A 26,059-nucleotide genomic window follows, 5' to 3' on the forward strand; every position below is an offset into this window, starting at 1 on the left:
AATAGTTTTATTGATACAAAACATTCACGATAAAAGGAACGCATTCATTTAGGATTCAGATATTGTTTTCTTCTTTTAATTTTTAGATACGTCAATTAAAATTGTTACTTGCCCATTCTTTGCAAGATAAATTTTCAATACAGGGTACCTTAAGTAAAAACTATGTTGTCAATTTTTTTTTTTAACATATTATGCATAAAATTAGCGGCTTGTCAAGTTTGACGTAGTAGAATAATGAAACATACGACATTAAAAAATAAAAATGTATACTATATTTATTGTAACTGATATTCAATTTTTCATCCATTTACTTTTAAGCATTTTTTAAATCAGTAAATAGATCAATTAGTCTAAATTCTTATCAAATTCTTTGCTTTAACTTTGCTTCAAACTGTAGAAAGTCCGAGTAATGGTCTCCGTTTAATGTTTCTTCGAGAAAAAAAGGTGCAGAGGTTCGATTATTCACAATACCTGCCCACACCTAAATAATTTTAATAATAATCAAATAATTTTTTAGAGCGCTGTGTGTGATATTCTTGGGTCCAAAGAGGTTTTTAGGTTGCTCAATATCTGCAATTTTGTCTGTTAACGTGCCCATTTAACGTAAAGGTGACCTCATCAGGAAAAACAATATTTCAAATGAATTAGCCTTAAGATTCGGCTCACAAAACTGCACTCGGCGGTCAAAATCATCTTTCATGTATCAGTTGTATTTTATAAGGCTAATATCTATTTACAAGTATTTTTACCATTGATTTTACTGATAAACTCCAATTTCTAGGAATTGTTCTAATGGCAATACTTATATTTATTCTAATATAATTATTCTTCGTTTCTTCCGAATATTCAGCGTAATATCTTCGGATACCTTTGGAGGTTTTCCTTTAGATAATAGATTTCTTACATGGCCGTGTTCCCTTAATTACGATTTAATTTTGCTAATGGTGGATCTAGTAATTGCAGGAAGATGAGCATGAGTTATATTAAATAGATTATAGAACCAATCACTTTGTCGAACGAATTGAAATATTCAATTCAATTATTTCTTTCTCAAATAAATGATACGCGAAATGAGAGTTAATATGACAATTATACTTACAAATGCATGACAAACCGTTATCAAGTAGGTTCTAAAATTGGATACTGTTCGAAAATATTAAGGTCTACTTAATTTATAAAAATTCACATAAAAAATTAATGTTGACGTCATACGTCTACTTGACGTCTACTTGATATTCTAATGTAGAATCCAAAAATTTCTTAATGTATATGGTGTTCCATTTAATATAACGGAATTTATCTATATCTGGTATAACCTAAAGTAACGCTATCTTGAAAAGAGATTAGCCTATGTTTCTCCTATGAACGTTAGAATACGGTCAAATTTTCAAATTTTTCCTAACTATAGTTTTCCCGCAATCGATTGATGCGGTTCCTGGAGAACTATTTTGTATAATAGCATTTCAAACAATTTGGCAAAAATATAAGGTTCACTAATTGTTTTATTAACTCTCGGTTTAAGAATATTTAATTGAGCTCTTAGCAACATAAATGTATTTAAGTCGCTTAGATTTTTATAGATTTTTCCATTTTTTATTGAAGTAATTTTTTTTCTAAAAAACTTTTAAAAAAATTGTATTAAAAAAAAGTAAGCAAAAGTATTAAAACATGTTTAAGGATAACATTAAAATTTTTTCAGCTGTTAAATTTTACAATCCGCAAAAACATGTTTAAGCTTTTTTATGATTTATCACAAAAATTGCTAAGGCTTAACAAACATACGCAAATAAACTCTTGGCGGTAAATAAGGTAATTGTAAAAATAGTATAAAAATAAATCTTTCCATTCATTTGTTCGCTACTGTATTTCCAGAAATTAATACAACCAATTACCATATTATTTTTGGAAGGCAGACCTTGATCGTGAGTTCTTGGAAAGCTAATATACTAAACAGATCAGTACTATTTTACTATGAAAATTTTTTAATAAGTTTTATCAGAAATTTTATTTTTCACTGATTGGTTATCATTATACTAACTCAAGAAAATATTATATATAATTATTATTTCTGAATACTGAGCTCTCCCCAAGAAGTAATAAAGTTTTAATGGAAGTGCTTAAGAAAATAAAATTGCCAAATTTATAGGGATTGTTATCTTCTGTATTATTTGCTTCTTATCTCCAAATAGAAAAGTGTACGATCCCATTTAGGATAACTTAAACAGATTTCCAAAATAGACCTATATACAGGTTATTAGTTCTTTACTTAGGTAAGTAATAAATATTAATTTAAAATTTTAATAAATTTTAAATTAATATTTATTATTTTAAATATCTCTTAGCACTAAAATACTTACTTAGCTTTACCGTAATATTTGCTTTTATACTGGTGTAACTATGAACTTGGTTTCATTATTCTGATGTACTGAAGTCCACTTATTTTGTTTCCTGATCTTATGCAACCTTTAATCTAGCTACTCTTCATTTTATTGGTATATCAACCATGAAAATTTATTTACTTCTATTTGGAAACACGCTGAAAAAATGTCTCTACATATTACATCAGTAGGAATTAAGTGTTTTTAAAAACTTTATGTGTTTAACAAAAATTTTTTTATACATGATAAAAAATCTATTATTTCATCCTGTTTATTGGTAAATTTGCAAAGAAATTAGTATGATGTGCCGGAATCATAAAAAATCTCTCTCTAGAATTTCCTAAAATTATTTATGGATTAGCTATTGGTATTCTTGACAATAGATGCATACAACCGATATTTACATTAACTATGTTAAATCAAATATTATTTCTAAAAAATTAATGCTTTATAAAATATTATGATGAATCGTCGATATTCTAAAATCATTGCGTCATTGCAAAATTGCTTGGTATACTGGCTATATACTTAGAAATAAGCCATATGTTATTAAGTCTTAATAATATTTATTTGCTATCTTAAAGAATAATTATTAAATTCTTACCATTTAAAACAATTCAGGCCTACCTCCTGAAGATTTTTCACGATAAATGGAGTTCTCAAATTGGCTCTTTGATAGAGGCTATTTGATGAGAATAATTCAAACTTTATTCGATCAATTCTTATTATTGATTTAATCATACCTAACTAAACAATTTTTTTTTTCTGAAAAGTGTTCATTTTATCTATATTGACAATAAGTTTTTTTTTAAGTATGATTGGTACTATCTAAGAGACATGTTTTTACAAGTTTATTATTATTAGTACGTATTAATACACTATCATATAAGTTATAAAAAGGTAAGAGTACATTTGTAGTTTGAGCTTTAATTATACTTATTTACAAATTATTAAAAAAAAATAATTTTTCTTGTAAAATATTTAATTCGGGGAGATTTCTTATTCTATCTTATTGTAAGATACCACATACAAAAAGCAAATAAATACATTTATTTATAACACCCTACACGTATATTTTTAAAAAATAGTCGGGCGCGACTCTTTTATTTCCATATGAAAGATAGCTTTATCTGTAGAGTACGTTGAAGCAGAAAAATATTTCATAAAGCGCATTTCATCTTTTTTTTAAATTTATATATATATATAGATAATATTATATATTTATTATATATACCACTTCAAATGTCCATCGTATTTAAAAAAAAAAATACCTAATTTATTATTGAGTTATTGAAGAGCACTACCGTTAGTGATCCCATAGCCGTTTAAAGTTATCTATGGCGATATCGAAATAGTGTTCATATATTTTTTTAATGTGTGGAGCAAATAGTCCTTCAAGCATATTTTACATATATAATTTTAAAGAAAACAAATGTAAGCAATATGATATCTACTTATACTCATAAGATGCAAAGCAACGTGATAACTAAAAAGGCATATGCCCACCAATATTATAGTGTAAAAAACCTATATAGCCTACATAAACCTATATACCTATATTGTTTCGATTACTAAAAAAAAATAAATCACGTAGTTCTTGTGGCATAGATGAGAAATGTTTAATATAATAAATGCAATATAATAAATATCTACCTTAATATATATTATAATTTAAAAAGTTATAGATTTAATAAATATATTGACATAATAATGCAAAAAACGAGACGGCTAATAAAAACGAATATTAGTATTAGAAAATTGTTTAAGGCCATAAATTCGCATAACATTTTTGCATTAACCTATTTCTTTAGTATAGTAGGATAAACTAAGACATCGATCTTGCAAAGAAAAGCCAAAACACTATTAGCAAAGGCGAAAATGCCTCGAAATATGAAAGGAAAAAGAATGGTAGATATATGCAAACATTTAAATCAGCAAATCTCTAACCTTAATGATCGACCTTTGTTAGGAATAAGCGGAGGATTAAGGATATGTGAAGCGGATGATACAACCTCGAGAGATTCAGATGCAAACTCATGACAGAGTACCAAGGAGGGTACATAAAGATAGATATAATCACTTAGAACATTCAAAGACTAGAATTAGTAAACAACAACTTTGTTTCAATTCAAGATGTACACAGCGGCAAGAAGGGTGGTTTGTTTTCAGATATATTCACCGACTCTTTGTTCTCAAATTTACACATATTTTCCAAAGAGGAAATTTTCAGTTGTATATGAACACATATAATAGCGTTAATTTAACTTATTGGTGTTAGATTTTGGACTGAAAATAAAAAGTAGAAATAGGAGTATCTTATTTTAAGTGCAAAAATAACAAAATTTATTAATATTCTTCTTCCTAGAACCGCTTCTAAAAAATGTAGACTGACAACACCACAAGCAAAAGCTAATGCCATCTTGCGAAATGTCATTTCATCAAACGGCTTTATGTTTACATTCGACATTCATGAAGTTTGTTTTTTTTTCTTTGGTTTTTGGTTGAAAAAGACGAAAAAGCGCATTTGAGTATTTTTGTGAACTGTTACGATGGTAAAAACTTATGTCGTTTATATTAAGTGAATCAGTCCTATATATTAAATGAATATTAAAGATCGTTTCATTAACTAAAATACAGTTTTTGTTTTGTATATAGGTAATTTAACAAAGAAAGATTATTTCCCTTTAGAATAATTATCTAGCACTTTAACAGCGAATTCCTCCGAGTTTATTATCAGCCTGTTATAGAATTTTGCAAAAGTTGAAGTTGCAGTAGACCATCCTGCTATTTTGCAAATCGATTCTATTGAAATACCTGCCCTAAAGGCTGCCGAAGTAGCAGAGTGCCTAGTTGAATGAGGTTTAAAAATGTTGGTGTCTATACCTGAGTCCGTAAGGGCTTGTTTTACCCATCTAGAGATTGATTGCTTAGTGGCCCTCTTATGTGGTTTTTTATTAGTAATAAAGAGGAAGTCCTCTGGGTTTCGTAAAGGTTTTGTCATTTCTATATATTTTATTAAAGTTGTTGCAGGACAAATTTTAGTATTATCTCTATAAAACGGTATGTTTAATAGGGGTTGATTTTTTAGAGACAAAGAAGTTTTTATAAAATCTGAAATGAAGATTTGAATCTTCTCTTCTTTAATTTGTATATTTGACAATCGAATTACAGATAGAGTTTGAAGGCGTCCTCCCGTTATAAGGGCCAAAAACGTCGCTAGTTTTTTGCTTAAATTTTTAAGACTATTTTCTTCTAAATTCCCAAGGTATTTCAAAACTGGTTGTGGATCCCATGTGTAGTTATAGCGTGGGGCTTGGGGTCGTTTTCTGGAAATACATTTCAAAAATCTTTTAAGTAAAGGGTTTGTACCTATACTATCCTAGGAAATTAAGGAAATAGCCGAGCGATGGGTGTTAAAACTCTGTAGTTACAGTCTGAATTGTCTATGAGAGTTTGTAAAAAATTCATTATTTGAAAAACTGATGCATTGTATAAAGAAACGTGCTTCTCCTGACAATACTTCCACCATTTTTGGTATGTGCCGCCATATTGCTTTATAGTGGCGTCAGAAAGAGAAAACATTATTATGTCAGCTACAGATTCTGACAGTCCTTTGGCAATAAATGCTCTCCTGATAGTTTCATGGCTATGAAAGATTGTTGGCTAGAGGGTGAACCAGGCTGAAAGGAGAAGAAAGCAGGTTTAAGTCTGGTTTAAAAATAATAGGTTCTGTGATTTTTAGTTTTTGTAATAATGGAAACCAGGGCTGTGCTGGCCAGTCTGGGGCCACCACTATACCTGTAGCCCTATCTTGGATTACTTTTTAAAGTACTTTAAGGATTAAGCAGAATGGCGGAAAAATAAAAGGTAGACCAGTTAATAGTAAAAGCATCCACCGCCATGGCCTCAGGATCTCTTTTATAGGAACAAAATTTTTTGCACTTTTTATTTATGTTAGAGGCAAACAAGTCTATATCGGGGGTGCCAAAATTTAGCCAAGGTTTTAAACGCTGATATAGATAAAGACCACTCTGTTTCCGTAGATATAACTCTAGACTCTGCATCAGCCTGCCGATTATCTTTAGAGTTGATGTATGAGCGAAAATAATGATATTGCGCTGTTCGCACCATTGCCATATGGCCCTTGTTAAATTACACAATTTTTCTGACTGTATACTACCCATACGATTTATACAAGAAATTGCAGTGGTATTATCTGATCTAATTAACACCGGACAGTGATGTAAGTTGGGAGCAAAACATCTTAAGCCATAAAAAATTGCTTTCAGCTCAAGAAAATTTATGTGATTTAATTTTTCTAGGTCACTCCAAAAACCATGAGTCTTTTCATGCGCGCAGCATGCCCCCCAACCTGTGAGAGAAGCGTCTGTGTAAATTTCCATGGCAAAACACCTTTGAGAAATTTCATTATTGGCCTCTAATATGTTTTGTTCCCACCAACACAAGTCTTCCGTTAAATCAGAATTTCTTAATTTTATCGAAATATCATAGTTGAAATTGTTTCTTGATAAAGCCTAAGCATTTAAATCTTTCTAGGCGTTTAGTATACAGCCAACCATATTTTACTGCAGGGCAAGCCGACGTTAAAATTCCTATAAATTTGGCAAGATAGCGAATAGTACAAAAATCTTTACTTTTAACATTTTTGGCTAGTTCTTTTATGATTTTCTTTTTCTCCAAAGAAAGTTCAATTGTCATATTACTCGTGTTATAAATAAAACCTAAATATTTTTTACGATGTTGAGATATTAGTGAACTCTTGTCGAAATTTATAACAAAGCCTAAGATTTGTAAAGTAGTTTCAACAAATTGTATATCTTTCATGCAGCCTTCATATGAGTCATTTGTTATAAAAAAATCATCTTAATATCCAACACACAAAATTCCCCTAGATCGAAAGAATTCTAATACAGGTCTCATTATTTTAGAGAAACAGTGTGGTGCTGATGAGAGTCCAAATGGCAAACATGTAAACTCATATAATTTTTCTTCAAAATAAAATCTTAAAATTTTTTTTACAGGAACTATCAATTGAAATACAACAGTATGCATCTTTCATGTCAACTGTAGAATTTCAAAAATTTTTCTGCACCCGTTTAAGCGCTGTTCTAAAATCCTCCATCTTAAAGTGAGGACAAACTACATAATTGTTTAGTTCCTTTAAATTTAGGATAAAACGTTGCTTGCCATTGGATTTCTCTGCTAAGAAGATTGGTGAAAGAAATTGTTGATTGTCCTTGTAACAAGGTGTGATGGCCCCAAGATTTAAAAGCTCCTTGACTGCATGCTTCATTAATAAAAGATCTTTATGTGACATTTGCCTGGAATATATTTTGTTATTGACAGATCCTTGATAAGGCTCGCTTACAAGTGGAATCTGGTAACCTTTAATCCAGGATAGGATTGTTTTATTCCTTGTAATTTTTGACCAGGAACTAATAAAATAAGAGAGCCTCCCAGCCAATTTTTCTCTACTTACCTCTATTGAAATTTCGGGCGATAGTCTCGTCGAGCAGAAGGCTGTTCCCTTTTCGATCTCATGTCCCTTCTTGTCACATGAGAGGGGCGTACTCGGTTTTCCGGCTTACGAGTGTTCGGAAAACTCTGTGAACGCTGATACCCAGCATAATGTTGAAATCTGTTTGGTTGCCGCATTGACTGCCTCCCTCCCCTTTTTATACCTGAAGCAGTTGATTTGTTGTTAGAGAAGGCAAATTCTCTCATTTCATTCCCAGATTTTTCGAAATTTTTTAACGCTTTAATTTTCTCGCCTAGATCAGGACCAAAGAGATATTCACTTGGAACTGTGTCTTTTACCGCCTCTTTAACGGTTTTTGACAAAATTTGAGAAATATAGCTACGACGTGTAGAAGTAGCTTCGTGAAATATCTCTGTGAAAAAATTTCCGGCATCTACTAGATCTGGGAGAAGAATAGAGCTTAATGGCGATTCAAGATTTTTCTTAATCTCATCCAAGACGTAAGTTAAACATTTTCCCAGCGCTGATGCTCCTTTGCTCGCTAAATTTTGATAGTTAGTGTGACATTCGTCACGTTTTGTATACGGCTGTGATAGAATTGGATTTATTTCAGGATTTATTTTTGGAGGAGATAGAATAGAACAGTTCTTAGGAATTTTATGACGTTCCAAAAGTTAATCACGAGATTCTTTAGAAAGGCCTTGTAATAAATTTTTAATCCAAACAGATTTATTAGCCTCGTGTAATTCATAAGACTCATTTTGAGAACTATTCAAATCCACCCCTAAAACCTTTCTGACAGTCTCCGGCAACTCATCAAACACATTTGAGGCATCATTGTCAGACTCCTTGACACTAGTAACGATGGATCTGTCGTGCAGACTAATCGCATCATCATCCCATTGAGATCCGGGCGGTGGCGAGACATCAGGAGCCGTGTTTAACGGTACCCCAATGCTCGAATGTAAATCGCTAGTCGAGCCGTTCAAGACTCGCTGAGCGCGCCCGTTAGTATATCTATTTGTTACGCGGGTCGAGCTGTCCAAGCTTCGACGCCGCCTCTAGTTTCGCCGCACATCTTTTCACCGCCGTTCCGCCGAACGCCCGGGATCAGAGCGAGCTGAGGACGAGGAAGAAGAATAAGAGCGAGACCGAGAATCGTAGATGTGAGAGTTTCGATTGTCGGAGCGAGAAACATGGCTATGCGAGGGGGAGGGACGACGATGACGAGAATGCACATGCGCGGCTCGCCTTTCCTCATGGCGAGACGAGCGACGTTCAGTTGCGTCATCGTTTTTCTTATGTTTACGAGATTTACGATCCCTAGATCTACTTTTAGACCTTTTGTGTTTTCCCATCTGCAATAAATATTAAAACAAGTAGATGGAAATGATACTTACATGCGCTATTAAAGCTTACAAACCTTTGGATAAAGGTAACAGCAAAATAAAACGCAAATTTCAACGATCTTTTAAGAACGCGTGTAGCACACCGGACACACAAAACAACGAATGAGCGGTATAGACGGATGACCCTGGGATATAGTGGGGATGGGGAATTTTCTAGCTTCTTTAAACTTGTGTGGCATGAAGTACACCAGCGGCGTACTACCTAGTTAAATATATCTTCGGAATGGACGTGAGATATAATATTATATCAAGGAAGAAACGTCATCATAAACGTAGAATAATAAACTATTCTATATTAAGAAATGTATAACAATTATAAAATATTTAATTTCCATGAAAATGTTTTTTTATTAGATAGGTACCTTTACTCTAATGAAGTACGTTAAAAATATAAAGAGTTCATAAACGGTAATATTGTTTGTAATTTAAAGCATAATTTATTATTAATAAATATTTATCATGTAAATATTTTTTTGACGACGTCGCTGGTAAAGATATCTTGTGTCAGTGGAATTCAAAAAAGAATGCGATCGAGCGGCGTTGCGATGTTGTTGCCTCTTTCTCAAATATACGTAATCTGCATTCCTCGCTGCATTCATTTTATTTTGAATATTGACTTCTTTATATCTTATTATGAGTTATTAAAGAAAACGCTTTATACTTTAATAAAGAGAAACAATAGTTTTGTTTTGTGCCTGTTAAAAAAAAGTTGTTGCAGGATTAATTACGCTTTAGACGGGATCTGGAGAATCCTAACTTTTATTCATTTGGTTAAAATATTTAAAAATGACTTTATTCTAAATTTTTCTTTCAAAACTGAGACACCCACCATAATTACAATTGCCTTCGACTCTTAATGGAATTCGCCAATATTTTTCATTAAACCACTATCAATATTATCACCATTTTAATTCTTTGTTATTGTTTACAATATGCTGTGCATGGAGAAGATTTCACGGCAATTGAATTGGTCAACCGGTTTACTAAAGCGGACGCCAGTGGCGCCGCGTGTCGAATTATTACGATTTGGCTCGTAATTGTACTTTCCACTAGGCACTCTATGGTTTGCTTATTAGTGACCTATGTATGGGTTTTGGTTGGGCCCATAGCGGCTAAACCCATAAAGTAACGAGTGAAGTTCCTCAATCTCCGGTCTTGCGCCCAGACGTCTTTTGGACTACTACTTGAGCAGTTCCGCGACGCATCTGGGGGTCTGTCCAGCTCCTGCGTCCGTCAAGAGTGAACCGTGCTGCCCGCTGTGACGGAGAGAGGTTTGAAATAAATCTATTATCATCTCTCTCCGCCAGCACCTTTTTTGTTAAAATAACATCTAAAACTAAAATGCATTAGTGTTTCTTCAGTTTCAACGAAATATTTTTGAAGCAGTGATGAGGATTTCGCCCTGAAGCCTGAAAAATAATTTCGCCGCCCTTAGCCCCGTCAACACACATCATGCCGTAAGCCCTATGTGGTGAAAAATTGCCCATCGCGGGCTCTCGCCCCCGAAAGAAGAACACCATGGAACTTGACCCGTAAGCACCTTCTTTTAATCTTAACCATATTCTTCTTTTGATTTTTTTTGTATGATTTAACATGAATTTATTATCACTTTCTCATTTTAATATTTAAAACTTAAGTAACTATATTTGTGGTATAATTATCTAAATTAAAACAATTCAATGTTACGCCTTATTATGTAATGCTTCCGAAGTGATCACTGACGAATTCAGGTATCTACCTTTGGGTTATAAACTTGTATATATATATATATCTTTTATTTATTTTTGTTTACCTTTTTGAGACCATCTTGTATATTTACTTATATTTACTTACCATGTAGATTTAACTCCTTGTTTCTGATAAATTAAGCTATTGAGTATGAAGACTTTAATAAACACCCTATTTAAATTAAATTAAGGTGTTTTACTACTGAGTGAGTGAGTGTGACTGAGGCAACTGACCATACAGAGAACCCACGAAGCCGGCCTGATAGGTTCTTTTTTTTTTTTTGTTCCATCTTTTAAATTTAACAGGGTTTCTGGAACCTATCAGATCTAGGGAGTTGTTCTTGTTGTTTAGAACTCTTAAACCAAGACTGTCGAACAAACTCAACTCCCTAGAAATAGCCCCTGTAAACCGGATAGTCTTGCCGGGATAATATTTATAACATAACAAGATGGCGCCCAAATTTTAAAAAGTTTTCTGGTCAAAAGTTGTCATTGGTCATCCTCACTTATCTTGGGGTAGGACACTTTTAATAAAACAAAAATTTAAATTTATTTCAGCAATTTTAATATATATATATATATATAGATATAATTTTTTTGTACATTGGGTATTGCTGCATCCTCTCTAGGGTTGTTTTAAAATTCTCATACCTGGGTATATGATGATAATTGGGGGGTGAAGTTTCATGGAATTGTGATAAATTCTTTTGGGTGTGATGATTTTTTAAAGGTTAAGATAACTAAGTTTCTGATACTTTTTTTTATTTTCTAATGTATTGTAAATTTTGAATTTGGCGGTGGCTAATGTTCATGGCAAGTTATGTAACAGTATTTTATTTTAAATATCGACATTTCAGTGCATAACATACAGGTGGTGTAATGCAACATTTCATTTTTTTTTGTTAAATATTCACATATTTTATAATTCATTTTTCTAAATTTATGACTGACATATTTTTTTTTCTCCATTCTTTATCTCCGGCTGATAGCATGAATTGTCTTAACTTTCAGGGGGGTGATTTAGTAGATAGTGATGGTGATATTGTGATTATTGTGACTTGGGTATATGAGCATGGACAGTATAGAGATAAAATATGTAGGGACTATAACATTGAATAGCATTCCTTACTATATATAGCTTTCCTGTTATTGACAATAATTAGTTTTTTTTTTTGGTATCTTACAAGAAATAATTCTGAGAATTTTTCTATAAACCTTGATAATTTTATTTTAGGCAGGAATATGACTTATTAGTGGTTTTCATATACAAGTACATACTTATTAATAAGGGTTGTTTTAAATAAATTGTTTTAAATAGGATTTTGTTTTACTGATAGGAAGGTCAGGGTCAACTTTTATTGTTTAATTAATTTAATAAATCTTCATTGAATTTTGTTGGTATACAGGGTGGACTTTAATCCCTGAATTTTTTTTTTAAATTAATTTAATTTTATTATAGAATTATACAGGGTGGTGTACACAAGTAGTATAAAAGATACTTGAAGTAAATTTTTTTTTCTTATTTTGGTACTACAGGGTGAAACAATTAGTGGTTCCAAGTAACTTGTCTTATATTATAGGGAGTTTTTTTTTTCCTTTTCCTTTTGCTTTCCATATACTTTTTTTAATTTTATATACTAGATGCTTAAAAAAAAAAAAAAAAAAAAAAAAAAAAAAAAAAAAATCCGCTCTACAAAGTGGGCGTTTGGCGGAAGTTGGATGACTCAGTGGCGCGAAACATTGGAGTTGTCCAACTCAGTCAATGGATAGACTAACTTTGTACAGTTAGCTGGTGGTGGTAAAATTCCACTTAGTGCTCTTTTACCAGTATGGGGTGTCTTCCATTAGAACATACCCATACTAAGGCTCAACAAAAATATTTTTAAAAAAATTTATGGAAATTAAGGAAGGAAGGGGAGATTGGATTTTCATTTTTTTTTATATAGTACTTTTCTTTTGAAAGTTTTTTTTTTAATTTAATTTCCTTTTGGTAGATTTAATATATTATAGGGTGTTTGAAAGTTTGAAGATTACTTATCTACTTACATTTTATTTTCTAATTAGGATTATAACTTGTTAAGATTTTCTTTTAATGTAACGTTTCAGCTAGACAGGGCTAATTAAATAAATTACTTATAGTAAATCTTTGAGGCGAATTGAATTTTTTTGGGCGAAATTCTTTTGCTGGGCTAGGGGAAAATCGGCACTGCTGGGTCATGCTTACTGTAATACTGTGAAAATATAAATTGTTTTCGAATTGTTTTTCTGAATTTGGAGATTTTTTTAAGAGTGATTTAGGTATAAAGATATTTAGAGCTTATAGAAATAAAATTTAGAGAGGTATTTTATATTAGATATTGTAATTATAGATATATTATTAGGTATAATTATTCTAGGTTGGGGGGGAATCTTACTGAGGTGTTTTACTAACAGTGATTAGTGTTGCAACTCAGTAAAGCGTTTATACTGTCATTGGGATTTTAACGTAGGTTAGGGGCAGTACAAACCCGGGACTTCAGATTTTTTTTTTTTTTTTAAATATTTTTTGGAACGGGGTGGGTTGCACTGTGTGCACCGTACCTTGTTAGCGGCTTAGTTGCTCAAGTTACATCACAATACACAATACATACAGGGGACTATAATTAAAAAAAAAAAAGGAAAGAAAAGAAAAAAAATTATTATTTTTTTTTATTTTTTTTGTTTGTGTTATTGGCGGAGATATTTTTGGGAAAAATGGATATAAATAAATTGGAGCTGGACGAGCTTGAGTATGAGCTATCATCTCGAGGTGCTATCACGGCTGGTACTCTTATTGAAAAGCGTCAACGTTTAAGGTTATATTTGAAATTAGAGAAACTTCATAGCTTGCCGATGTTTGAGGTAATAAAATTGGACCCTGATAACGAAGTTGATATTTGTACAGGAAAGTGTAATTTATTGGAAAGTGCTATCTCAGGTCTTAGTGAATTAAATATTAATAAAGAGTATAGTAGGTTGCGGTCTAAGGCCTTACATATCCAGGGTCGTTTCAAGAAGTTATTAGAATTTCATCCTGATTTTTCTGAAGAAGTGATGAGTTTGTCTACTCAGCTAAATTCTATTATTGATAGGTTAGAAATGGCTAAGAGAACCTTGACAATAAGTGTAGAGGAAATTTTGCAGGTGCCGGTTACTATTGAGGCTTCCCCTGGAGAGGACTCCCTTCTGGATCATCCTCTTCCTGTTTCTCAAGCTCAGACAGAAGTCTCACAGCATCTTTCACCCAATGTGATTCCTTCGACGGTATCTGTAAATCCAGGTCCCTCTTGTTCGTTTCGGCCTGCTTCAATTCCGTTTACTCGAACAGCACCAACTTTTTGTGACCACACTTCGACACATTTAGTTCAGTCACTTCACACCATTCCTTCTACGAACGTTATTTCACAGGATCCAGTTAACCCAATAACGTGTTCTTATTATTCCCCATCGAGGAACTATTCCTTTCCTCCACAATCTAATTCCACCTTGAAGCGGAATGTACCCGTGTTTACTTCTGCTAATGCTAATGATATCACGATTCCGTTAGGTTCCGATGATCTGGCTAAGAGCTTTTCAACAATTTCAAAATGGCAGTTACATTTTGATGGTTCTGGTAGTGTTACCAATTTTATTGAGCATGTAGAGGAGTTGGGTTTTGCTTGTGGAATATCTTGGAATCAGCTGCTGCATTGTGCAGTAATTTTATTTTCGGACACAGCCTTGTCTTGGTATAGATCTATACGCAGTGATATCAGGTCATGGGAAGAATTGAAATGTAAACTTAGGTCTGCCTATTTATCGTCAGAATATGAGGAGGATATTTGGTGTGATATAAGGAATAGGACACAAGGTCCAGTGGAGAAGTCGGTAATCTTTATTGCACAAATGCGAAACTTGTTTCGAAAGTTACGTGAACCTCCATCCGAGGAAATGCAACTTCGCATTATACGCCGGAATTTGCTCCCCTCATTGCAAAATCGACTTGCACTTCACAATTTCACCAACATCACAGAGCTGAAACTTGCAGCACAAGAGATTGAGAACATCCAATTGCGAACTCAACGCATGCAACCTCCTCCAGTAAACCCTAATAATGTCGCCGAACCTGAGTTGATGTATCAGCGACCAAGAAACCCTCGTGTACATACAATGAATTCTTCACCGCGCCTTCAGAATTCTCGTGGTCCGGTGGTTTGTTGGAATTGTCGTAGTACTGGCCATTTGAGTAGTACTTGTCCACAACCCTTTCGTCGACACTGTTTCCGTTGCGGTCGGGAAAATGTGACTACCCGTTCATGTCCAAATTGTAGTAGGTCGGGAAACCCAAGGGCGAACTGTTAGTTAGTCGAGAGATCAGTTCGATTCCTAAGGTCTCGACTAGTAACCCCAGCTACCCTATTCTAGATTACGCCTTCGCACAGTGCAAGGGTGATGATCGTCCTCATCTCGAAGTCTCGATATTTGGTATGAAATTTATTGGCTTATTGGATTCTGGAGCAAATGTTACTGGTATTGGTTTAAGCATATGGAATATATTACAACGTTCAGACATACAATTGTTATCATCACCTTTTTCTCAGTGCAATTTTGGAAATCATAGTTCTAGTAAAGTGATTGGCGCAATTAACTTACCTATTGTTTTGTATGATAAGGTAGCGGTTTGCAGTGTTTTGGTAGTGGAGAAATTGAGTTGTCCATTGATATTGGGTACCGATTTTTGGAAAACTGTTGGTGTCGTTCCTGATTTGCAAAATGGTTGTTGGTATTTTGGTGTGCCGTCTCAGGACATCTGTATCACTGAAGCCATTATTCCTCAGGAAACTTTAACCCCCGAACAGCGATCCGCCTTGGATAAATTGACTTCAAAATACTTTTCTTTAATGGGTGGTAAGCTTGGTCGAACAGATTTAGTGAAGCATCAGATTAATACTGGTAATGCCCAACCCATTCGTTTGCGCCCTTATAGATACTCACCCGCCACTCTAAAGATTATCGATGAGGAGGTTGATAACATGCTGCAACTCGATATTATCGAGCCATCACAATCTGCCTGGTCTTTCCCTGCCTTAGTAGTACCGAAAGGTAATGGTAAATGGAGATTTTGCGTGGACTATCGAAAACTAAATTCTGTTACGGCTAAGGATGCTTATCCGATCCCTTTTATTGATAGTATTTTGGACAAATTAAGAAATGCAAAGTATCTTACTTCGTTAGATGTTAACTCTGCATATTGGCAAATCGAGGTTGATGAACATTCACGTGATAAAACTAGTTTTTCTGTCCCTGGTCGGGGACTTTATCGATTTAAGAGAATGCCATTTGGGTTGACGAATGCCCCTGCAACTTGGCAGCGATTGGTAGATACCTTATTGGGAGCTGATTTGGAGCCACATGTCTTTGTTTATTTAGATGACGTAATCTGTATTTCTGAGACTTTTCAGCAACATTTAGAGGTTTTGGAAGAGATTTTCCAGAGATTTCATAGAGCCGGTATAACACTCTCTCAGGATAAGTGTAAATTCTGTCGATCCGAACTTAAGTATTTAGAATATGTTGTCGATAAAGATGGACTTCATGTCGACCCGGATAAGGTGACAGCCGTATTGAACATTCCGACTCCAAAGAACACCACCGAAGTCCGACGTGTCATCGGTATGGCGTCCTGGTACAGGCGTTTTATTCCTCAGTTCTCAACCGTTATTTCTCCCCTTACCGTTCTTCTTTGTAAACACAAAAAGTGGAACTGGACACCAGAATGTCAAAATTCGTTTCAGAACATCAAAAATTCGCTAGTTTCCGCTCCTGTACTTACTTGTCCTGATTTCTCGAAACCCTTTTTGGTTCAGACTGATGCCTCAGCGTATGGGATCGGTGCTGTATTATCTCAAGAGTTTGATGATGGTGAACATGTTATCTGTTACATATCTCGATCTCTGTCTAAAGCAGAGACGAATTTTTCCACCACAGAGAGAGAACTGTTGGCCATTATTTATGCTTGCGAGAAATTACGACCCTACTTAGAGGGATACTCCTTTAAAGTGATAACAGATCATCATAGTCTGAAATGGATTCATAGTCTGAAGGAACCAACAGGACGGCTTGCCAGATGGGTTTTGCGGTTGCAACAATTCGATTTTGAGGTTATTCATAGAAAGGGCCAAGATCATGTTGTGCCGGATGTTCTCAGTAGAGCTGTGCCAGAGATTGCTAAATTGAGTGTATACCAGGAACCAGAAGTTGCAGATAAGTGGTATCGAAGAGTTTTCAATCAGGTCGTAGAGAATCCTATTAATTATCCCCAATGGCGAATTGAAGGAAATTTACTTTACAATGTGAAATGTTCTTACCCGTCTCTTCGAGATGATGAAGATTTCTGGAAGGAAGTAGTACCCAAGGATCGAAGACGTATGATTTTGGAAGAAAATCATGATCATCCTTTGGCTGGTCATGGTGGTGTCATGAAGACATACGAACGATTGAAGCGTCGTTATTATTGGCCAAAAATGAGAGCTGATGTCCTCCAATATGTTAGGCATTGCGCCAAATGTATTTCGCAAAAGCCCCTCCGGGAGCGACATGGATTAATGGGACAACAAACTCAAGTTTTGAAGCCATGGAACACGATTAGCGTCGATCTTTTTGGGCCCTTGCCTCGTTCTACTCAGGGTTACAAATACGTATTGGTCGTCTTGGATACCTTCACTAAATTTCCTTTGTTCTTCCCTCTTTGCTCAGCTAAGGCCCCTATGATTTGTCGTCTTATAGAGGAACAAGTTTTTCTCATTTTTGGTGTTCCCCAATTTCTTATTTGCGATAATGGTGCTCAATTTCGAGGTGAACTTTTTTCCAAACTGTGTGAGCAGTATAAGTTCAATATCCGATATACTCCGGCTTATCATCCCCAGGCCAACCCCTTGGAGCGTGTGAATCAAGTCCTTAAAACCATGTTAAGTTGTTATATTGAGGATAATCATAAGAATTGGGATCGACTTCTACCTAAGGTTGGTTCTGCCATAAGATCTTCGGTGCATGAAGCCACCGGGCTCACTCCTTATTTTATGAATTTTTCCAGAGAATATATGCCCTCGGGCGACCAACACAATAATAGGATGTTCCCAGTATCACGGTTGGCGACTTTATGGCACGTTCACGTGAATTAAGTAAAGTATATAGGGACGTTGAGGAAAGACTGAAAGCGGCGCATCAAAGATCAAAGAATCGTTATAATCTTCGACGAAGACCAATTAGTTTTGAGATCGGTGAGCGAGTTTATCGCAAAAATTACGATCTTTCTGATGCTAGTAAAAACTTTACCGCCAAACTCGCACCAAAATTTTTGGGCCCCTTTACAATAAAGAAGAAGTTATCTCCGGTAGTCTATGAACTGATTGACGAAAAGCGCAAGTTTAAGGGTGCTTGGCATGTTAAAGATTTGAAAAAGATCCCAAAAGAAGAGCTACTCGTTGATTCCGATTCCGATTAGACTTTATCGATTTTGCTTACTGGTCGGGACGTATGTTTTTTTTTGTGTTTTACTTATTAGTTCTTTTGATTTTTCAATTCAAATATAATTTCTTTTTCTCCAGTTTCTTTCCTCAAAGCTGTGCGGACTGGGTATTTTGATGTTTTTGCGGTTATTGGATAGTAGCTACCTTGTTTGTTTTTCTCTTTCTAGTTAAGTTTCTTGTGGTGAAGGCCTACCACTTGAAGCATTTTAGATTTCCGATTAGGAATTCTATCAGAAATTACTAGAAATTTTGTGTTATTTGGTATTTCGTTGGTTATTATAGTATTATTATTTCATGAGTCAATCAATTTGAAGTTTTAATTTTTCTGACTTATTTTAATGCTTGAATAGCATTTTCAAATAATTAGATTGTTCGCACATTCTTTACTTCCCTTCCCAGTTGGATGCTTACTTCTCTTCGCATGGGAATTACTTTTCTGGTAATTCTCTTGTGGGAAGAGGGGGAGTTGTTGCAGGATTAATTACGCTTTAGACGGGATCTGGAGAATCCTAACTTTTATTCATTTGGTTAAAATATTTAAAAATGACTTTATTCTAAATTTTTCTTTCAAAACTGAGACACCCACCATAATTACAATTGCCTTCGACTCTTAATGGAATTCGCCAATATTTTTCATTAAACCACTATCAATATTACCACCATTTTAATTCTTTGTTATTGTTTACAATATGCTGTGCATGGAGAAGATTTCACGGCAATTGAATTGGTCAACCGGTTTACTAAAGCGGACGCCAGTGGCGCCGCGTGTCGAATTATTACGATTTGGCCCGTAATTGTACTTTCCACTAGGCACTCTATGGTTTGCTTATTAGTGACCTATGTATGGGTTTTGGTTGGGCCCATAGCGGCTAAACCCATAAAGTAACGAGTGAAGTTCCTCAATCTCCGGTCTTGCGCCCAGACGTCTTTTGGACTACTACTTGAGCAGTTCCGCGACGCATCTGGGGGTCTGTCCAGCTCCTGCGTCCGTCAAGAGTGAACCGTGCTGCCCGCTGTGACGGAGAGAGGTTTGAAATAAATCTATTATCATCTCTCTCCGCCAGCACCTTTTTTGTTAAAATAACATCTAAAACTAAAATGCATTAGTGTTTCTTCAGTTTCAACGAAATATTTTTGAAGCAGTGATGAGGATTTCGCCCTGAAGCCTGAAAAATAATTTCGCCGCCCTTAGCCCCATCAACACACATCATGCCGTAAGCCCTATGTGGTGAAAAATTGCCCATCGCGGGCTCTCGCCCCCGAAAGAAGAACACCATGGAACTTGACCCGTAAGCACCTTCTTTTAATCTTAACCATATTCTTCTTTTGATTTTTTTTTGTATGATTTAACATGAATTTATTATCACTTTCTCATTTTAATATTTAAAACTTAAGTAACTATATTTGTGGTATAATTATCTAAATTGAAACAATTCAATGTTACGCCTTATTATGTAATGCTTCCGAAGTGATCACTGACGAATTCAGGTATCTACCTTTGGGTTATAAACTTGTATATATATATATATCTTTTATTTATTTTTGTTTACCTTTTTGAGACCATCTTGTATATTTACTTATATTTACTTATCATGTAGATTTAACTCCTTGTTTCTGATAAATTAACCTATTGAGTATGAAGACTTTAATAAACATCCTATTTAAATTAAATTAAGGTGTTTTACTACTGAGTGAGTGAGTGTGACTGAGGCAACTGACCATACCGAGAACCCACGAAGCCGGCCTGATAGGTTCTTTTTTTTTTTTTTTGTTCCATCTTTTAAATTTAACAGGGTTTCTGGAACCTATCAGATCTAGGGAGTTGTTCTTGTTGTTTAGAACTCTTAAACCAAGACTGTCGAACAAACTCAACTCCCTAGAAATAGCCCCTGTAAACCGGATAGTCTTGCCGGGATAATATTTATAACATAACAAGATAAAATATTTTTTCCATTTCCACGTAAGCATTTGGCATCAGAGATATTCCAAGCAAACAAACTGCCCATAGTTCCACGGCGATGCTAATTCTAGCCTTTTAATGTTCTAAGCATAATCTAGTATTGATAATACTCTAACAAGAACTGGCGGAATAGCTGAACGGTTTGGCAACAAATAAAGTACATTGGACCTAATACTTGAAAATTGGAAATGATTGACTGTACTTACATATCAGAGAGTAAGTAATAATTGACCAGACTTAATTTAATGAGATCTAAGAAAACAACTCTCATTGATATTGCTATCCCGAACAACAACAACTTCTAATACAATGGCAAATTAAAACTTAAATGGAAGACATTTAAGTTAATAATAAAAGAATATGATTTAAGACAAAGACTTTTAAAACAACCGTACAATTTATAAGTGGATCCTTAACTATCCTGACTAAATTCTGATAAAAAGAAGATATTTTAGCAATAACAATATCGTATTATTATTTACGATATGAAGTGCCTTGAGTAGAGCTAAAATAATACAAAACCTTTATATTATTCGTTATATTAAAAAGTAGGATTTTTTTTAACCCTTTGATCTTAATAATAGTCCTATTAACATGTAACAGAAATTCATATTCAAAGCACTAAGTTAAAGAGAAAATGATCTAGTTAATAGAGTGGGAAAAGAAAATTTCTTAAAAGCTTGTTCATTTAAGGCTAGCGTCCACTTCAGACGGATCGTGGCGGGGCGGACCGGGTCACATTTCTTGCAACTGCGTTCACTATAGACGTAGCAAGACGGATATTTTTAGGTATACTGTATGTTTAGCCAGTTTCAGTTTAGTCGTTTTTGTGTTTATTGTAGATGGGGTGGGACGAGCGTTTTCGACACTATTGAAATTTGAGTTATTTTAATCAATGAACTGATAAAAAACTTCCGGAAATGGAAATAGATACGTCTGATGAAGAGTGGTTCCTGTTTCAAATATTGCTGGAAGAGGAAGAAAAAACGGAAAAAAAGAAACGTAAACATAAAATCTGGATTTACGATATATGCAGGCAAAGAAAACTATACGGAGAATTTCACCATTTAATTCCAGATTTGAAAAAAGACCTTACACATTTTTTTAAATATTTTCGTATGTCAGAAGAAAAATTTGAAGAATTACTGCATATTTTAAATAACGACCTTATAAAACAAAAATCTAAATTTAGAGTACCAGTAGAGCCATATGAACGACTGGTTGTTTGTCTCAGGTAAGTAGTATTCTTATTAAGAAACATGCTTCAGAATAATTTTATGCAAAGTGATCATAGCTCATTTTTTAATGTTTCACGGCATGAAATCAAAAACTATAATTTGTGCGATGATAAACTTAAATTCATATTTTTTATACTTACTACATTTTATTCTAATTTCTATATAAATATATTAAGTTTTTAGTCTACTTACATCAACGTTAGAAATTCTCGCATATATGTCTTGTTTGCGTGATCAGCTGGTCCAGCTTGTGCGGACTGGTGAGGATTGTCTAGGTGAAACTGGAGAATAAACTTGCGATCCTAACGAATAACTAAGTTCATTGGTTTGGACCATAGTATTTGATCCAGTCGTTGCAATTTGACCTGTCTGTAACACTGGCATTCGGACTGGTTCTTGATAATGGCTCCGCACAGTAGGACGATTAAAATATTGTTTACATACATTTAAATATATACATATACATTTCCAATTCAGCGTCATTTATAATTTTAAAGATGGAACCTTTCACACGAATTTGGATGTCTTCAGGAAAAGTTTTCACTGTACGCCCCAAATTAGTAAAAAAGTCAACAACTGTGTCAGGTTCTTGGCGAGGTTGGTCATACTTTTTCTTAATATAGGACTGAAACAGTGTTTTTGCCGAGGTTGAGGACTGGCCATATTCGTCCTGTACTTTCTTTTTTTTTGAACATGAAGCAGTTGAATTGGAACTCATTTGGCATTGGGACCCTGGTGTAGATGGTGGCGACATGTTATCAAGCACACCTTCTTCATCATCACTCGACTGTCTCGAAATGTTTGTTAAACATTTTTCCTGAGTTTCCAAATAACAAGTTAGAAATTGCATTTCTTTCTCATATTTAATAGGCTTATTCTTTGTAGCGGCTTGTCCACTCTTGGTTTTTCGTAAATTTTTTGCGCGCCTAAAGTTGTCTCTTAGCCTTTTCCAGCGGTCCCGATATTCGGATGCTGAAAAGAAAATGTATGGATATATTAGATAAACAATATTCATTTTTTTGCGGGTATAAACACTAATAATTAAATTCTTTTTCAGGTTTTTGGCGACTGGCAACTCTTTTCGATCACTTGCTTTCAGTTTTCGTTTAGGAGAAAAGACTGTAAGAGCTATAGTCTACGTAACTTGTACAGCAATATGGCCGAGAATGAAAATTGACACACCTTCGGAAGAACAATGGGAAACAATAGCTTGTCAGTTTTGAAATAAATGGAATTTTTCCAACTGTATGGGTGCGTTAGACGGGAAACAAGTTGTTATAGAATGTCCCGCAAAAAGTGGATCGAAATACTTTGGCTATAAAAAAACATTTTGTGTTGTTATAATTAGCTTTGGTAGGCGCCGATTATAAATTTCTGGTGGTCGACATTGGCGGCCTAGGGAAAAACTCCGATGGAAATATCTTTTCGAATTCCAATTTCGGAAAAGCGCTAGCAGAGAACAGACTGAACATTCCTCATAACAAACCACATCCTGGCACTGAAGATGCTATGCCTCATGTTATCATTGGAGATGCAGCATTTCCTTTGGGAAGGCATTTAATGAGACCATATCCTGGTAACCAGACTTTAGCCTCTGAAGAGAAGAAAGTGTCTAATTATAGGCTAAGCCGAGCACGATGGGTCACTATTCGGGACAAGTTTAAACAATATTTTGTATCGAATTTCGGATCACTACCTTGGCAATTACAGGTCGTAAGACGAGGATTTCGTCATAACGAATAATATATACTTCGCTACCGTCTATTTTACATATATGTATCTGACATATTATTATTTAATTAGGTAAATAAATGCGTCTGAAATACCTATGTACTTACCCCTTAATTTCATTAAATCTGCAATTTCTTGCGGTATATTGTTTCTCCTCTCTTCGTCGTGGTACCTCGCATCTCCCGTGTCGTACAGTTCCTTATACTGGGACACTAATGATATTAGCAATTCTTCGTCCATTTCTAATTATTTTCCTAGTTAATTTGTGGGCAAAGCAATAAAGAATTAACCAAAAATACTAAATGTAATTGTAAAACTAAGGCAATAATTATCCATAACTTAATAAATGGCATATCTGTAACTGAATTAGAAGTTGTGATTATACAAACAATTTCTTCATACAGGGACTTCGCCACGCATTATCAATTTTTTTTTATAAAAAAATCTTTCTTTTCTAATTAGTCATAATATATAAGTAATTAATTATACATATTTCGTTATCCCCAGCAAATAAAGCAGTCTATAAAGAAGTGCTTAGGAAAGAAAATAAAGTGGTTAAAATTTATAGCGATCGTTATCGTTTTTCTTGGTTTATCGGGTATTTCCGAGTTTTAGCAATTTTTCGTACGTTTTATTTGCATTAAAACACTAACATTCCATAAAAACGAATTTATTTTACGGAAGAGAACACGCAATTTTTCTCTTTGTTACCCCCCCCCCCCCCCCCCCACACACACGTCCTGGCGAGAGTAACTTCTTAAAGCGGCGCGGCGTGGCGGTAGCGGCGGCACAGAGTTGGCGCGACAAGAGTTACGTACTGGTTACGCAGTCAAAGTTGCCAGATTGATATAATAATGGTTATGGATGATTATACAGATAAAAAACCTAATGATATTTTACATATACCCCCCACCTTGAAAGGTTCTACCTTTCAAAAAAATTTATAAAATAAAGTCTTATATGCTCAGCTTAAACCTAACCTACAGTTACCAAAATAGCATGTAACAAACACTTAAAGTTAATTATCTGATAAGGGCAAAGCACAAAGTTTGGTAATAGCCCTTTTTATTACACCCTTATTTGTTTTAAGTGACACAACACGACATTTTCCATCAAGTCCGGGATGCAATGTTAATACTCGACCCAGCTTCCAATTTAGAGGGGGAAGATTGTCATCGCGCACAAGCACCAACTCACCAACCTCCAAGTTCTTTTCTGGATTCTTCCATTTCCACCTTTGCTGCAGTAGGACGACGTACTCCTTAGACCATCTGGCCCAAAACTGTTGATAGAGCCTTTGTAGGTGTTGAAACTTGGATAGTCGGTTTTCATTCAAGTCCAGAAGACTTGGATCAGGTAGCGCAGTCAAACGTCTCCCGATCAAAAAATGTCCGGGAGTAAGCAAATCAAAATCACTGGGATCTGAGAAAATAGGCACTAATGGGCGAGAGTTTAGGGTGGCCTCATTTTGGGTTATTAACGTATACAAATCTTCAAACGTGAGGGATGCATTTCCCATAATTCTTTTAAGATGGTATTTGCAAGACTTCACTCCTGCTTTCCAAATGCCACCAAAATTGGGAGACCTAGGAGGGATGAACTGCCAGCGTATTCCATTATTTTCAAATACTTCTTTTAAATAAGAAGCTTGATTCTGTAAAAGATTGCCAAGTTCTTTAAGTTCAGACTTGGCACCAACAAAATTTGATCCATTATCAGACCGTACAATAGATGGCTTGCCTCTTCGTGAAACAAACCTTCTAAAAGTTGCTATGAATGCAGATGTGGTTAGCTCTGACACAATTTCTAAATGAATCGCGCGGGTGGAAAGGCATATAAAAACACATATATATGACTTAATTATTTTTGCACCTCTGCCCTTTTTTGTTTTAAGATTTATGGGTCCCGCATAATCCACACCGGTTGCATAAAAGGGAGGTGAAGGGGTTACACGATCTTGTGGGTGATCACCCATAATTTGACATGCTGATCTAGGTTTTACCCTAAAGCATCTAATACAATTACGTACTACTTGCCTTGCAAGGTTCCGTCCACCAAGTGGCCAATAATGCTCACGTAAGGAGGCTAATAACTGCTGAGGCCCAGCATGTAAGAGATGTTTATGCTCATTTTGAAAAAGCAACTTGGCAAAAAGGTGCTTACAGGATATTACAGCAGGATGTTTTTTAGCAAAGTCCAGTTGAGATAATTTTAGCCTTCCTCCCACCCTGAGTATACCTTAGGAGTCGATAAAGGGGTTTAAGGTGCTAAGAGGTCTCTTACGTATGTACTCATTTTTCGACAAAACAGAATACTCCGTGGCAAATGATTGTTTTTGCGAAATTTTAAGCAAAATTTCAGCTGATGATGTAACTCCTCAGCTGTAAGAGGACCATTGCTGCGTAGACCTTTAGCCACTTTGCAATTAGAATAAAAACGCCAAATATATGCCATGGAACGTTGCAGACGACAAAAATTCAAAAATCTGTCCATGGGAAAAATATCGGGAACTGTCTGACTAGTATTAACCTGCTTTTTCATTTCAGGTAAGATATCCATCTGAAAAGATGACTTTGGCCATTCAGATGAA

General features: G+C 34.7%; 2 protein-coding genes across 2 annotated transcripts; both read right to left on the reverse strand.

The window, feature by feature from the left end:
- Window positions 1-22,174: 22,174 nt before the first annotated feature.
- On the reverse strand, window positions 22,175-23,709 carry LOC126735658 (uncharacterized). The gene is made up of 2 exons (XM_050439725.1): window positions 23,577-23,709; window positions 22,175-22,710 (listed from the first exon to the last, which is right to left on the reverse strand). Exons 1-2 carry the CDS (start codon window positions 23,707-23,709, stop codon window positions 22,175-22,177), a joined length of 669 nt encoding a protein of 222 aa, XP_050295682.1.
- Window positions 23,710-24,487: 778 nt separating this feature from the next.
- LOC126735659 (uncharacterized) lies at window positions 24,488-25,444 on the reverse strand. Its single transcript, XM_050439727.1, has one exon. It carries the CDS (start codon window positions 25,442-25,444, stop codon window positions 24,488-24,490), a length of 957 nt encoding a protein of 318 aa, XP_050295684.1.
- Window positions 25,445-26,059: the final 615 nt, after the last annotated feature.

The sequence above is a fragment of the Anthonomus grandis genome, chromosome 4 (assembly GCF_022605725.1).
Source record: "Anthonomus grandis grandis chromosome 4, icAntGran1.3, whole genome shotgun sequence".
Classification (NCBI taxonomy): Eukaryota; Metazoa; Arthropoda; class Insecta; order Coleoptera; family Curculionidae; genus Anthonomus; species Anthonomus grandis.

Excerpts from the sequence above, each read along its gene's own strand:
- LOC126735659 (XM_050439727.1), bottom strand. The coding sequence starts at position 25,444 with ATGGGTGATCACCCACAAGATCGTGTAACCCCTTCACCTCCCTTTTAT.
- LOC126735658 (XM_050439725.1), bottom strand. The coding sequence starts at position 23,709 with ATGGACGAAGAATTGCTAATATCATTAGTGTCCCAGTATAAGGAACTG. Across the intron at positions 22,711-23,576 it reads AGATTTAATGAAATTAAGGG|CATCCGAATATCGGGACCGC; the intron begins GTAAGTACATAG and ends TTTTCTTTTCAG.